Here is a 13,314-nt window from a genome sequence, read left to right as displayed (position 1 = left end):
TTGCAGATGCTGGAGATCACAGCTGAAAATGTGTTGCTGGTCAAAGCACAGCAGGCCCTATTCCTGAGATGCTGCCTGGCCTGCTGTGCTTTGACCAGCAACACATTTTCAGTTGTCAGAAGAGCAGTAAAATTAGAGGCGAAAGTGAGGACCGCAGATGCTGGAGATTAGAGTCGAGAGCACGGTCAGGCAGCATCCAAGGAGCAGGAAAATCAACGTTTCGGGCAAAAGCTGTTGATCAGGAATGAGGCTGGGAGCCTCTGAGGTGGAGAGGTAAGGGGGGGGCGGGGGGGGAAGGTAACTGAGTGCAACAGGTGGATGGAGGTGGGGGTAGAGGAGCGAGGGTTAACTGAGTTGGGATCGAGAAGCAATTTAGTGCAGGAGTCAAGAAGAAATAGAGTAGGTCTTAAAATTAACAATGAATGAACAGTTTAATGGAGTGTTAAGGTGTCAGAAGAGGAAAAAATACCAAGGTCTAATTTAGTTATAGAAAGTTACACATGAACGTGAGGTGCTGCAAATTCTAAGTTAGGAATAACCAGATAATTCAGATTTCCATCAGTATTTTGCTCTTATCAGATGGAGTTGAACTCGAAATGTTAACTGTTTCTCTCTCCATAGCTTCTGCAAGACCTGCTCAGTTCCTCGAGCATTTTAAAAAATATCAGAGCTCAGCATCCACAGTATTTTGATTTTGCTTTGTCAAAATTTGATGTTTTTGAAACCTATATAAATGAATTGGTAATCAATGCCTCATTTTTTAGATTAGATTAGACTTACAGTGTGGAAACAGGCCCTTCGGCCCAACAAGCCCACACCGACCCGCCGAAGCGCAACCCACCCATACCCCTACATTTACCCCTTACCTAACACTACGGGCAATTTAGCTTGACCAATTCACCTGACCCGCACATCTTTGTGACTGTGGGAGGAAACCGGAGCACCCGGAGGAAACCCACGCAGACACGGGGAGAACGTGCAAACTCCACACAGTCAGTCACCTGAGTCGGGAATTGAACCCGGGTCTACAGGCGCTGTGAGGCAGCAGTGCTAACCACTGTGCCACCGTGCGTTCATAAAATACACTAAACATATTTTAAAAGTTCATTGGTGAAGGCAATGCTGATCATTGACCATCCGAGAGGGGTAGTTAAGCACATTGCTGTATGGTCTGGAGTCACATAATGCCAGTTTCCTTAAAGGATATTAGTCAACCAGATGCGTTTAATTGTTGGTTACTTTTAATTCCAGATTTCTCAGAGGGTCATAGAGTCATAGAGATGTACAGCTCGTAAACAGACCTTTCGTCCAATTTGTCCATGTAGACCAGATATCCCAACCCAATCTAGTACCACCTGCCATGACCTGACCCATATCCCTCCAAACCTCTCCTATTCATATAACCACCCAGATGCTTTTCAAATGTTGCAATTGTACCAGCCTCCACCACTTCCTCGGGCAGCACTTTCCATACACCTACCACCCTTTGCATGAAAACATTGTCCCTTAGCTCTCTTTTATATCTTTCCCCTCTTACCCTAAACCTATGCCCTCTTGTTCTGGACTCCCCTACCATAGGGAAGAGACTTTGTCTATTAATCCTATCCTTGCCCCTCATGATTTTATAAACCTCTATAAGGTCACCCCTCAGCCTCCGACGCTCCACGGAAAATAGCCCCAGCCTACTCAACCTCTCCCTATAGCTCAAACCCTACAACCCTGGCAACATCCTTGTAAATCTTTTCTGAACCCTTTCAAGTTTCACAACAGCCTTCCGCTAGGCAGGAGACCAGAATTGCATGCAATATTCCAACAGTGGCTTAATCAATGTCTTGTACAGCCGCAACACGACTTCTCTACTCCTACACTCAATGTTCTCACCAGTAAAGGAAAACAAACCAAACAGCTTCTTCACTATCCTTCCTACCTGCAAATCCACTTTCAAGGAGCTATGAACCTGCACTCCATGGTCTCTTTGTTCAGCAACATTCCCTAAGACCTTACCAGTAAATGTATAAGTCCTGCTAAAATTTGCTTTCCTAAAATGCAGCACCTCGCAGTTATCTAAATCAAAGTCCATCTGCCACTTCTTGTAATCTGAGGTAACCTTCTTCGCTGTCCACTACATCTCCAATTTTGGTGTCATCTACAAACTTACTAACTTTACTTCTTATGCTCACCGGGTAAAAACAAGGACTGCAGATGCTGGAAACTAGAGTCTAGATTAGAGTGGTGCTGGAAAAGCATGGCAGGTCGGGCAGCATCCGAGGCGCAGGAAAATCGACGTTTCGGGCAAAAGCCCTTCATCAGGAATAGAGGCAGGGTGCCTGCAGAGTGGAGAGATAAGTGAGAGGGGGGTGAGTGTGGGGAGAATGTAACATGGAGTACAATAGGTGAGTGGGGGTGGGGATGGAGGTGATAGGTCAGAGAGGAGGGTGGAGTGGATAGGTGGGAAGAAAGATAGGCAGGTAGGACAAGTCATGAGGGCAGTGCTGAGCTGGAAGGTTGGAGCTGGGGTGAGGTGGGGGAAGGGAAAATGAGGAAACTGGTGAAATCCACATTGATGCCATGGGGTTGAATTGTTCCGAGGCAGAAGATGAGGCGTTCTTCCTCCAGCCATCGGATGGTGAGGGAGCGGCATGGAGGAGGCCCAGGATCTGCATGTCCTTGGCAGAGTCGGAGGGGACTTGAAATGTTGGGCCATAGGGCGGTGGGGTTGATTGATGCGGGTTTCCCGGAGATGTTCCTAAAGCGCTCTGCTAGGAGGTGTCCAGTCTCCTCAATGTAGAGGAGACAGCATCGGGAGCAACGAATACAATAAATGACATTTAAGGATGTGCAGGTAAAACTTTGATAGATGGAAGGCCCATTTGGGGCCTTGGATGGAGGAGGTGTGGACGCAGGTTTTGCAATTCCTGCGGTGGCAGGAGAGGGTGCCAGGAAGGGAGGGTGGGTTGTTGGGGGGGCGTGGACCTGACCAGGTAGTCATGGAGGGAACGGTCTGTGCGGAAAGCAGAAATGGGTGGGGCGGTCTGTTTGGAGGTGATGGAAATGTCTTCGGATGATGTGATTTATACAAAGGTTGGTAGGGTTCATTTAGATAAAATGACGAAAAGTAATGGACCCAGCACCGATCCTTGTGGCACTCCACTGGTCACAGGCCTCCAGTCTGAAAAATAACCCTCCACCACCACCCTTTGTCTTCTACCTTTGAGCCAGTTTGGTATCCAAATGGCTAGTTCTCTTTGTGTTCCATGAGATCTGACCTTGCTAATCAGTCTCCCGTGGGGAACCTTGTCGAACACCTTATTGAAGTCCATATAGATCATGTCCAGCGCTCTGCCCTCATCAGTCCTCTTTATTACTTCTTCAAAAAAAAACTCAATCAAGTTTATGATACAAGATTTCCCACACACAAAGCCATGCTGACTATCCTGAATCACTCCTTGCCTTTCCAAATACATGTAAATCCTGTCCCTCAGGATTCCCTCCAACAACTTGCCCACCACCGACGTCAGGATCACTGGCTTGTTCTTATCATCCTTCTTAAACAGTGGCATCACATTTGCCAACCTCCAGTCTTCCGGCACCTCACCTGTGACTATCGATGATACAAGTAACTCAGCAAGAGGCCAGTACTGACTTCCCTAGCTTCCCACAGAGTTCTAGGGTACACCTGATCAGGTCCTGGGGATTTATCCACCTTTAACTGTTTCAAAACATCCAGCACTTCCTCCTCTGTAATTTGGACATTTTTCAAGATGTCACCATCTATTTCCCTACATTCTATATCTTCCATGTCCTTTTCTACAGTAAACACTGATGCAAAATACTCATTTAGTATCTCCCCTACCTCCTGTGGCTCCACATGAAGGCTGCCTTGCTGATCTTTGAGGGGTCCTATTCTCTCCCTAGCTACCCTTTTGTCCGTACTGTATTTGTAAAAACCCTTTGGATTCTCCTTAACTCTATTTGCCAAAACTATCTCCTTATTTCCCTCTTAAGTGTATTCCTACTGTTTTTATACTCTTCTAAGGATTCAGTCGATCTATCTTATCTATACCTGACATATGCTTCCTTCTTTTTCTTAACCAAAACCTAAATTTCTTTGGTCATCCAGCATTCCTTACACTTACCAGCCTTTCCTTTCACCCAAACAGGAATATATTGTCTCTGAATTCTCGTTATCTCATTTTTAAAGGCTTCCCATTTTCTAGCCATCCCTTTACCTGCGAACATCTGTCCCCAATCAGCTTTTGAAAGTTCTTGCCTAATACCATCAAAATTAGCCTTCCTCCAATTTAGAACTTCAACTTTTAGATCTGGTCTATCCTTTCAGAGTCATGGAGTCATAGAGATGTACAGCATGGAAACAGACCCTTTGGTCCAACCCGTCCATGCTGACCAGATGTCCCAACCCAATCTAGTCACACCTGCCAGCACCTGGCCCATATCCCTCCAAATCCTTCCTATTCATATACCCATCCAAATGTTGCAATTGTATCAGCCTCCACCACTTCCTTTACCTGCAAATATCTGCCCCCAATCAGCTTTTGAAAGTTCTTGCCAAATATCATCAAAATTAGCGTTCCTCCCAATTTAGAACTTCAACTTTTAGATCCGGGCTATCCTTTTCCATCACTATTTTAAAACTAATAGAATTATGGTCACTGGCCCCAACATGCTCCCCCACTGACACCTCAGTTACCTGCCCTGCCTTATTTCCCAAGAGTAGGTCAAGTTTTGCATCTTCTCTAGTGGGCACATCCACATATTGAATCAAAAGTGTATTGAATTCAAATTCCATTATCTGCTATCCCTACCCCCCACCTCCCCGCCCCCCCCCCCCAAGATCATACATCGGTCTCTCCATTAAAGTCCCGTGACAATACCACTAGGCCAACACCTCTTCTTAGCAGTTTATTATCTCTGAATATTATTGTTTGCCCCAATTCAAAACCATAATTTATGTTTATTGAAACAAGTACAATTTTTGCAGATGCCACGATTAACAAACTGACATGGACCAACTGTGACTCTGTTGACTGGACTTTGTTCAGTTGCAGATAGACAGGATAGGTAAGAGGGCATTTGATGTGTTTTCCTTTATTGGTGAGTGCATTGAGTAGAGAGGTTGGGATGTCATGTGGTGGCGGTAAGGACATTGGTTCGGCCACTTTTGGAATGCTGCATTCAGTTCTAGTCTCCCTGCTGTAGGAAGGATGTTCTGAAAGGCTTCAGAACAGATTTACAAGGACATTGCCAGGGTTGGAGGATTTGAGCTATAAGGAGAGGCTGAACAGGCTGGGGCTTTTTTCCCGGAAGAGTCGCAGGTTGAGGGGTGACCTTACAGAGGTTTATAAAATCCTGAGGGGCACGGATAAAGTGAATAGCCAAGGTCTTTTCCCAGGGGGAGGGTGTCCAAAACTGGAGGGCATAGGTTTAAGGTGAGAGGGGAAAGATTTAAAAGGGACCTAAGGGGCAACTTTTTCATGCAAATGGAGATGCATATATGGAATGAGCTGCCAGATGAAATGGTGGAGGTTGGTACAATTTCAACATTTAACAGGCATTTGGATGGGTATATGGATTGGAAGAGTTTTGTGGGGTATGGATAAATGGGACTGAATTAAATTTGGTGATCTAGTGCAAGGATCAATTGGATTGAAGTGTCTGTTTCCATGCTGTACAACCCTGTGACTCTATGAAGTGCCGGCATCTCAGAGTAGAAAATCAGCAGTGTCAAGATGATAAGGTTGTAACATCAGCATTTTTTGTGAGCAAGGACCTCGGCTGACCGTATATAAATCACAGTTTCTTAATTAGGGACTACAGAATTCACTTTACAATTTCCTACGAATTTAGAATTAGACATTATTGTTCAGAGTTATGAGGAATCATTAATGATTAGGAACCATCACATTGCACGCTTAATATTATTAATATTGTCTCACCACATTGTGCATTTTATGATGAAAATGTGTTATTTCATATTGTACCATTTGTTTTGCAGTAATTTGTGGTCTAAATAAATGCAAATCCCTGTAGCAGAGCATTTGTCCCTTTCTAAACATAATATATCCTCCTGAGAAATGACACAATCCCTCCCTGTGGCGTTCACATATATACAAAGATTGTTTCTGTCCAACTTGTTGTTAATATCAATGTATGTGACATTATATTCCCTGCTTGAACCACACTAATGTGCACACTGCAACCCCCTGGTGTTTTCAGTACATTGTTTAATTCCGAGCTGCGAAAGGCTCCAACCTCACAACTCGTCATCCTCGCAGAGAGAGAGAGAGACGCCCTTTCGAAAGGGATCCTCTTCCGTAACCGGCTGCACGGTGCAGACGCCAGCAAAATGGCACAAAAAAACACGGCGAGGAGTCGGAAAGAAAGAAATAGCTGGGGTAAGTCGGCCATATGCCTGTCGCCTTCAGAATATCTCCGATAAAGATTGCAGAACCAGAAATACCCGTAGCTTCCCGAAGAAAGGCAGGGGAGGGACTGAGTACAGGAGGTAGGATGCTGTCGCTTGTATGGATGGGGGGCATTTAGCCCCCAAGTGCTGGTTGATTAGGGACGGGATTGTAGCCAAAACGCGGCACAAATATTAATAAGGTCGTTACTATTCCTTGAGCACGCCAAACGGTGGTTGCGTTTGGTCTTGTGCGTAATCCTTGCAGAAGCCGTACAATGTTATGGAAACCGGCCCTAGGAAAACTGGTTGGCTCCAGGGGCTGATTATTCAGACAGGCCCTCAACTGTTAGCCAAATAAACCCAGAAAAGCAGCAAGAATGTTCACAATGTGCGCCACCCAGGCTTGGAGCTCCGAAACACAGGCTGCGAAGGAATTTGCTCCTGCAAACGTTCTTATTTATTCAGTGATTCGCCCGAGGAAATAGTGAAGTGCCCCAGCCTTTTAAAAGGGGTCGGGGGAGAAGATTTTTTTCTCTTCTCCTTTGCGACTCCCACCCCGTCATACTCATGGTCCTCAAAAGGCAGACGCTGTTCATCCTATCTTCATTCTTAGCACTATCTTGCGGAACAACAAAAAAAAACGATGCAAAGTAAATCTCTCCAGACATGTAAGCCTCTACCACCGCCCAGAATTTTTTCGATGAGGACAGGTAACGCCTTGAGGTCAATTTATTTCTCGTTTTTTCCTGTAACCATTGTGAGTGCTCAATTGTAATACTTGGAATTCACTTTCGACATTAAAACAAATATTGCCTACTTAAAATGCTGTCACATCCACACACTTACAAATGTGATTTGGCACACTTTTCAGTTGGTGTATAAAAAAAAGTTGTCAAACTTCTAGAATTCTGGCAAAGATGATCTTTTACTGGATCCATCCAGAATCTCTGAGTGGATCAGGATCCCATGTAATTAAACAGTTGTACTGACTGAATATCTATCTTTTTTCCCCACAGAAACATAATGACTTATAAATCATATTCCCCCCTGTGAAAATTTACCCTTTTTACTATCTTTTCTGGTCATACTTGCCTTCCCTTACCTCACCTCAAAGAACTCTCAAATGACCAACCAACATATCTTCCCACTACCCATGTGAATTAATATCGTTAAATATCGAAATTGGTCTCTCATCAAGCACTGTCCCTTCTCATTGGAGTCTGCTGTCATCACCCCTCCCCTTATCTGAAAAGAAAATATATGACCAACTGCTTTTGTAAACTATAACCCCATTGTCAATCTTTCTTTGCTGTCCACAGTCCTTAAATGTGCCTTCCAAATCTGTGTTTGTTTTACCCAGAACTACATGTTTGAATCCCTTAAACTACATTGCTGCTTCTGTTACTGTACTAGAATAGCTCTTATCAAAATTTCAAATAACATCCCATGTGACTGACAAAGGTAAACAGTCATTCTTCCTCCTCTCAATCTTTGACATGATTGGCTACACCATTCTCCTCCAACTCCTCTTCAGCATTGTCCGCCTGGTTGGGCTCTCATGGCTGATATATTCATGGCCAGCCAATCAACTGCATTGTCTTATTGCCAGGCTCCCATTCTATTATATCTGGTGCCCCTGAAGGATTTATCCTTAAACTCCATTTGTTTCTCATCTAGATGCTGCCTTGGGAACATCATTGCAAAACATAGTGACAGTTTCCACGTGTGTTGTTAGATCCAACACTACGTCATCACCAGCCCTCTTTACACCACGGTTTTTAAATTGTTAGATGACTTTCTGACATCTGGAAGTTCCTCAAACCACATTTTTGGAACACCAAAAATATTATTTTCAGCTCTGAAATCGGTCTGTAAAATCCATTCCCAAGCCATCTCTTCCATCTCTCATCCTGACTACTTTATGAAAATGAGCCAGTCTCACTGTAACTTTGGTGTCATATTGACTCTAGGATGAATTTCCAGTGAAGTATCTGCAATGTCACAATTACCAGTGATTTCTATCTCCATAATATCATCCAACACCAGCCCTCTCTCAGATCCTCTGATGCTCATTATGCCTTTGTTACTTCTTGTTCTGCTTATCTGGATACACTTCTCACATGTTCCAATCTGTATAAACTTGAGGTAATCCAAAATCCTGCTGCTCATGTTCTTTTGCACCAAGTCTTGTTCATTTATTGACGCTGTACTTACTGACACACTGATAGTGGTTCCCAGTTAAGAAATGCCTAAATTTAAAATTCTCATCCTCCTTGTTTTCAAATTGCTCCATGTCGCTCTTCCTCTCACTATCTTTTATCTTCTCCATCACTATAACCCTTCAAGATTTCTGAGCTTCTCCCATTATAATATCTCAATTATTCCTGGTTTTATGTGTTCCATTGACAGTTGTTCCTTCAGCTACCAAGCCTCCAGGTTTTGAAATTTCCTTCCTAAATCTCTAACTCTCTTTCTTGCTCTAAGATGCTATCTGTTTGACCTCTTTGATCCTCTACCTTACTATCTTCTTGTGTGGCTCTATACCAAATTTTATTTGAAGTGCTCCTGCAATGCACCTTGTGACATTTTGTTATAGACAAATTGTCACAGTTGCAAACTATTATTAGACTATTATACACATTTCTTTTGTATTGGAGCCTGTGGTAAGCACATACATAGGTTGAAGAGCAAAAATCTTTCTGCGGAGAAAGAAAGGAAACAGGTGATTAACACCTAAAACACTCTTGAGCTCGTGGAATTATCTTCTACAAATGTGAAGTACCAAGTAAAGAAGATAATGAAGATATACTTGCAAAATGGTTAGTATAGTAAACGAAAAAGAGCTGTAGTAAAATATGTAGCATAGGAATGATGCAGCATCAGTAATGGAATAAATGGACTGCATTTGCCAGGAAGAATAATGAAACTAACCCAAAGAACAAAGGTTTTGGAAGATTATTGACAAAGTTATTTGAAAATGTGATAATTATAAGAAATGCAACATTTTCTGAGAGGCAAATGAATTAGAAGCAGGAAAATGCAGAAGATGTGTGGGTTGGAATACAGAGCTGAATATGTTCATCAATTGTTTCATGCTGTGTGATTGACTTCTGTCTATGAAACACAATCTGTAAAATTGATCTCTCCACTTTCCTCATCTGTTTAGGGCAAACATTCATTCATCTCTTTTAGCATTCCCTCATCAAATAAGGCAAAATCTGCTTGATACCTGTTGGGTGAACAACATTTTATAAAACAAGGAATGGACAGTTGATGTAGTTAAAGCAAGAGAAGGGAATGAAGGGAGTTGTCTCCATTAGAGAGCACTGAATTGTGATGACTCAATGCCTTACCTCCTTGATCAAGTGGGTCCAGCCATTTTGTTATGAATATTAGTAGGTGGATCATTTCAGCGTTCACTTGAAACCTCTCTCCTGACCAGACTTGTGTATTTCATATGTCTCTTTGGTTCACCAAGACTGTAGTAACTTCCTGGAAACTGATTCATTTAATTTTGAATTGAATATTGTTCTTTGGTAAGAAAAAGAACTGGTGTGAAGAAGATAGAGCAGGGAGAAAGTGAAGATAAATGTCAGTAAATTAATGACATGTAGCTTGGTTCTGTTGTCTAAGAATAATCACATCCACATTCCAACACATTCCTGAGGGAATGTTGTATTCTTTAATATGCTATCTTTAAGACATGTGAAACTGACATCCATTCCATCTATTCAAGTCGGTTTTAAAGATCTCATGGTATTATTCAAAGAAAAGCAGAAAGTTTCCCAGTTGATCAGGTCAAGATTGCTCCCTTTAGTGAAGCTTTTGAAGAAGTCAATTACATTTGTGGCATTTTGGTGCAGAATATCTGTCATATTTTTCTGTGTAACAGTATGGAATATCAAAAGTAATTAGTTATTTGAAGAAATTTGAAACATTTCAACAATATGACGACATGCTACAGTACATACAGGTATTTATTTCATCCAGAAAGCTAATGTTCCAGTTCAAGTGCCAATTGCATCAGGGATGTTATGATGCAGTAGCAGTTTTTCAATGATGAGCAGTAAAAAATAATTGGTAGTTGTGCTGTCTCTATGTCTCAAAGTTCAAAACAGCTGGAAACAAAACTGAAAATGCAGTTTAGACAAGTTAGCATTTTGGATATGGGCACCTTTATTGTTGTCAGGTTAAAACTTGAAACATTAGCATTTCTGTTCTCTGCACAGATGCTAACTGACTCACTAAGTGGAATTTAATATTGGAGACAGGGTTCTTGCCTGTTAGCTGGAGAACTAGCCAGAACCCTATGTATTCTCCCCTGGGGAAAGCATACCTGATTAAGTACCCATCAGATGTTTAACTAGCCAATGTTGGTCCTTCTCTGGGAAGTGGACCCAGTAGCTGAATGTCACCTGCTAAGAGCTTCTGGCCAAGAAGAGTCTGGCAACTTTCCATTGTCCAACAGAACTACTAGGAGCAGGTGGAGCTTTCAGGAGTACACCCACCGGAGGCCTAGGGTTGCTGAAGATTGGGGGCGAGATAGGAGGAGGAGAGAGAGAGAGGGATTTGAAGAAAAAGCACATAAGGTGCCTCTGAGCAGCATTACCCTTCACAATTTTATATTCTGTGTGGGGCTGGAAGGGGGCATTAAACTCCACCCTCCTTATTTTCTCCGTTTTCTGCTGTTGTTGCAAATTTTTACCATCTGCTGTATTTAGCTCTTTACATGAGGAAATTTGATTTTCATAATGGATTTTCAAATAGATTACCATTTCAGTAGTCAGAAATTACTGTTTTACCCATGAGATGAGCATTTTTCACATCCAAAAACTTCCACTTTGAAAATTTTCTTGGAAGCCTGTCAATCAGCAGAAGCAACAATCTGACAATCACTTCGCTTCAGGTCCAAAGTACTGTCATAACTCACATTACAGAACATAGCTATAGCTAACTACTTTAAACACAAAATGCAAAGGGAACAAATTCATTTTACTTCGAAACATAGAAACTAGTAGCGGGGTGGCACGGTGGCTCAGTGGTTAGCACTGCTGCCTCACAGCACCAGGTTCCCAGGTTTGATTCCAGCCTCGGGTGACTGTGTGGAGTTTGCACTTTGTCCCCATGTCTGCGTGGGTTTACTCTGGATGCTCCGGTTTCCTCCCACAGTCCAAAGATGTGCCAGCCAGATGAATTGGCCATGCTAAATTGCCCATAGTGTTAGGTGCCTTAGTCAGAGGGAAATGGGCCTAGGTGGGTTACTCTTCGGAGGGGCGGTGTGGACTAGTTGGGCTGAAGGGCCTGTTTCCACACTGTAGGGAATCTAATCTAATCTAATCAAAATAGATCATTGAACCCTTTGAGCCTTTTGTTGCATTCACTTTGATCGTGGCTGAACCTTTATGTCAATGCTATAATCCCACTTTCTCCCCTTGCCACTTGATGCCTTTAAAATCTAAATCTAAAAATGTATCTGTCCTTTTTGAATAGATTTAGTGTCTTGGCTCCACAGCTTTTTGTGGTAGAGAATTCCATTTGTTCACAACGTTTTCCTCATCTCAGTCCTAAATTACCCGGATTCTGAGATTGTGCCCCTGAGTTTAGGCTACTCAACCAGCAAAAACATCCTGTCTGCATCTGGACTGTTCATCCCTGTAATACATTTCAATCAGTTCACCTTAATCCTTCTAAATTCCAGTCCCAGTTCAACCAATCTTTCCTCACAGGGCAATCCTCCCAACCCCAGTTTCAGCCTGGTGATTCTCTGCTGCACTTCCTTTATGGCAAGCATATCTTTTCCGAGGTGGGGACATCAAAAATCTTAAATTGCTTAGCAAAATCCAAATCAAAACCATCAAAACACACATCTGGTTAAAGGGTCACCCAGTTCTAATGGAGGTTGATGCTGGCGTGGGTGTATCAGTAATTATAGAACTAGTCTTTAACAAAATTCATTTGGGACTCCAACCCTTAAGTTTGCTTAAGACTTTGGCTAGACTGAGAACCTGTACTGGGGAACCATGACAGATTAAGGGTACAGCTTTAGTTCCGATCTTGTATGAGAAGCATCTGGTTCAGTTACCACTTACTGTAGCAAAAGGCTTGGGCCTAAGCCTGATGGGATGAAATTGACTGAGAAAGATTCACCTTGATGGGCTCAACATTCTTTGATTTGAAAATGGCTGCCTGAGTGAACCTAATTAAATACCTGGAAGTTTTTCAGGAAGGTCTAGGGACAATCAAAGGAGGCAAGGCCACCTTGCATATTGGACCAGGAAGCAATTCCACAATTCTGCAAGGCCATGTGCCTTACTTGCAAAGGGAGACACAGAAACCAGGAGGCTGGAAAGTGAAGGAATCATCATACCAGTACAGTTTGCAGAATGAGCAGCATTGGTTGTACTGATTGTAGTGTCCAATGTGTTTTGTCTTTGTGGGGATTTTAAACAAACAGTAAAATGCTTCTCACAGCTGGATAAATATCCAATCCCTCGCATATAGGATTTGTATGCACAGGTGATAGAGGGCTGTCCTTCACAAAGCTGGACATGAGCCATATGTACTTGCAATTGTGGTTAGATGAGGATTCCCAGAAGTATGCTCCAATTAATACCCATAAGGGTTTATACCAATATATGAGACTGCCTTTTGAGTATCATTAGACTGTGCCATTTTTCAGTGGACGATGGAGAACATTTTACACAGTCCACCCCAGGTTGCCATTTATCTGCACGGCATGCTAATAACAAGGAAGACCAATAAAGAGCACTTGGAGAACTCAGACATCGTCCTTAGACATTTCTCCAAGTCGGACGTATGCCATAGAAGGAAAATTGTGAGCTCCAGGTACCCCCAAGTGACCTATTTGGCTACAGAATTGACGAGGTTAC

The 13,314-nt window shown here is 42.7% G+C and overlaps 1 protein-coding gene across 1 annotated transcript in view; it reads left to right on the top strand.

The window, feature by feature from the left end:
• The first annotated feature begins 6,245 nt into the window (after positions 1-6,245).
• Positions 6,246-13,314, top strand: part of atl1 (atlastin GTPase 1) — a 62,331-nt gene continuing 55,262 nt past the window's right edge. The window contains exon 1 of the mRNA XM_060829187.1: positions 6,246-6,413. Within this exon, the coding sequence (XP_060685170.1) occupies positions 6,365-6,413 (49 nt within the window). The 5' untranslated portion in view covers positions 6,246-6,364. The remainder of the gene's footprint in view (positions 6,414-13,314) is intronic.

The sequence above is a fragment of the Hemiscyllium ocellatum genome, chromosome 8 (genome assembly GCF_020745735.1).
Source record: "Hemiscyllium ocellatum isolate sHemOce1 chromosome 8, sHemOce1.pat.X.cur, whole genome shotgun sequence".
Classification (NCBI taxonomy): domain Eukaryota; kingdom Metazoa; phylum Chordata; class Chondrichthyes; order Orectolobiformes; family Hemiscylliidae; genus Hemiscyllium; species Hemiscyllium ocellatum.
The sequence above is the reverse complement of the archived record's forward strand: the minus strand, read 5'-3'. Positions and strand labels throughout refer to the sequence as shown.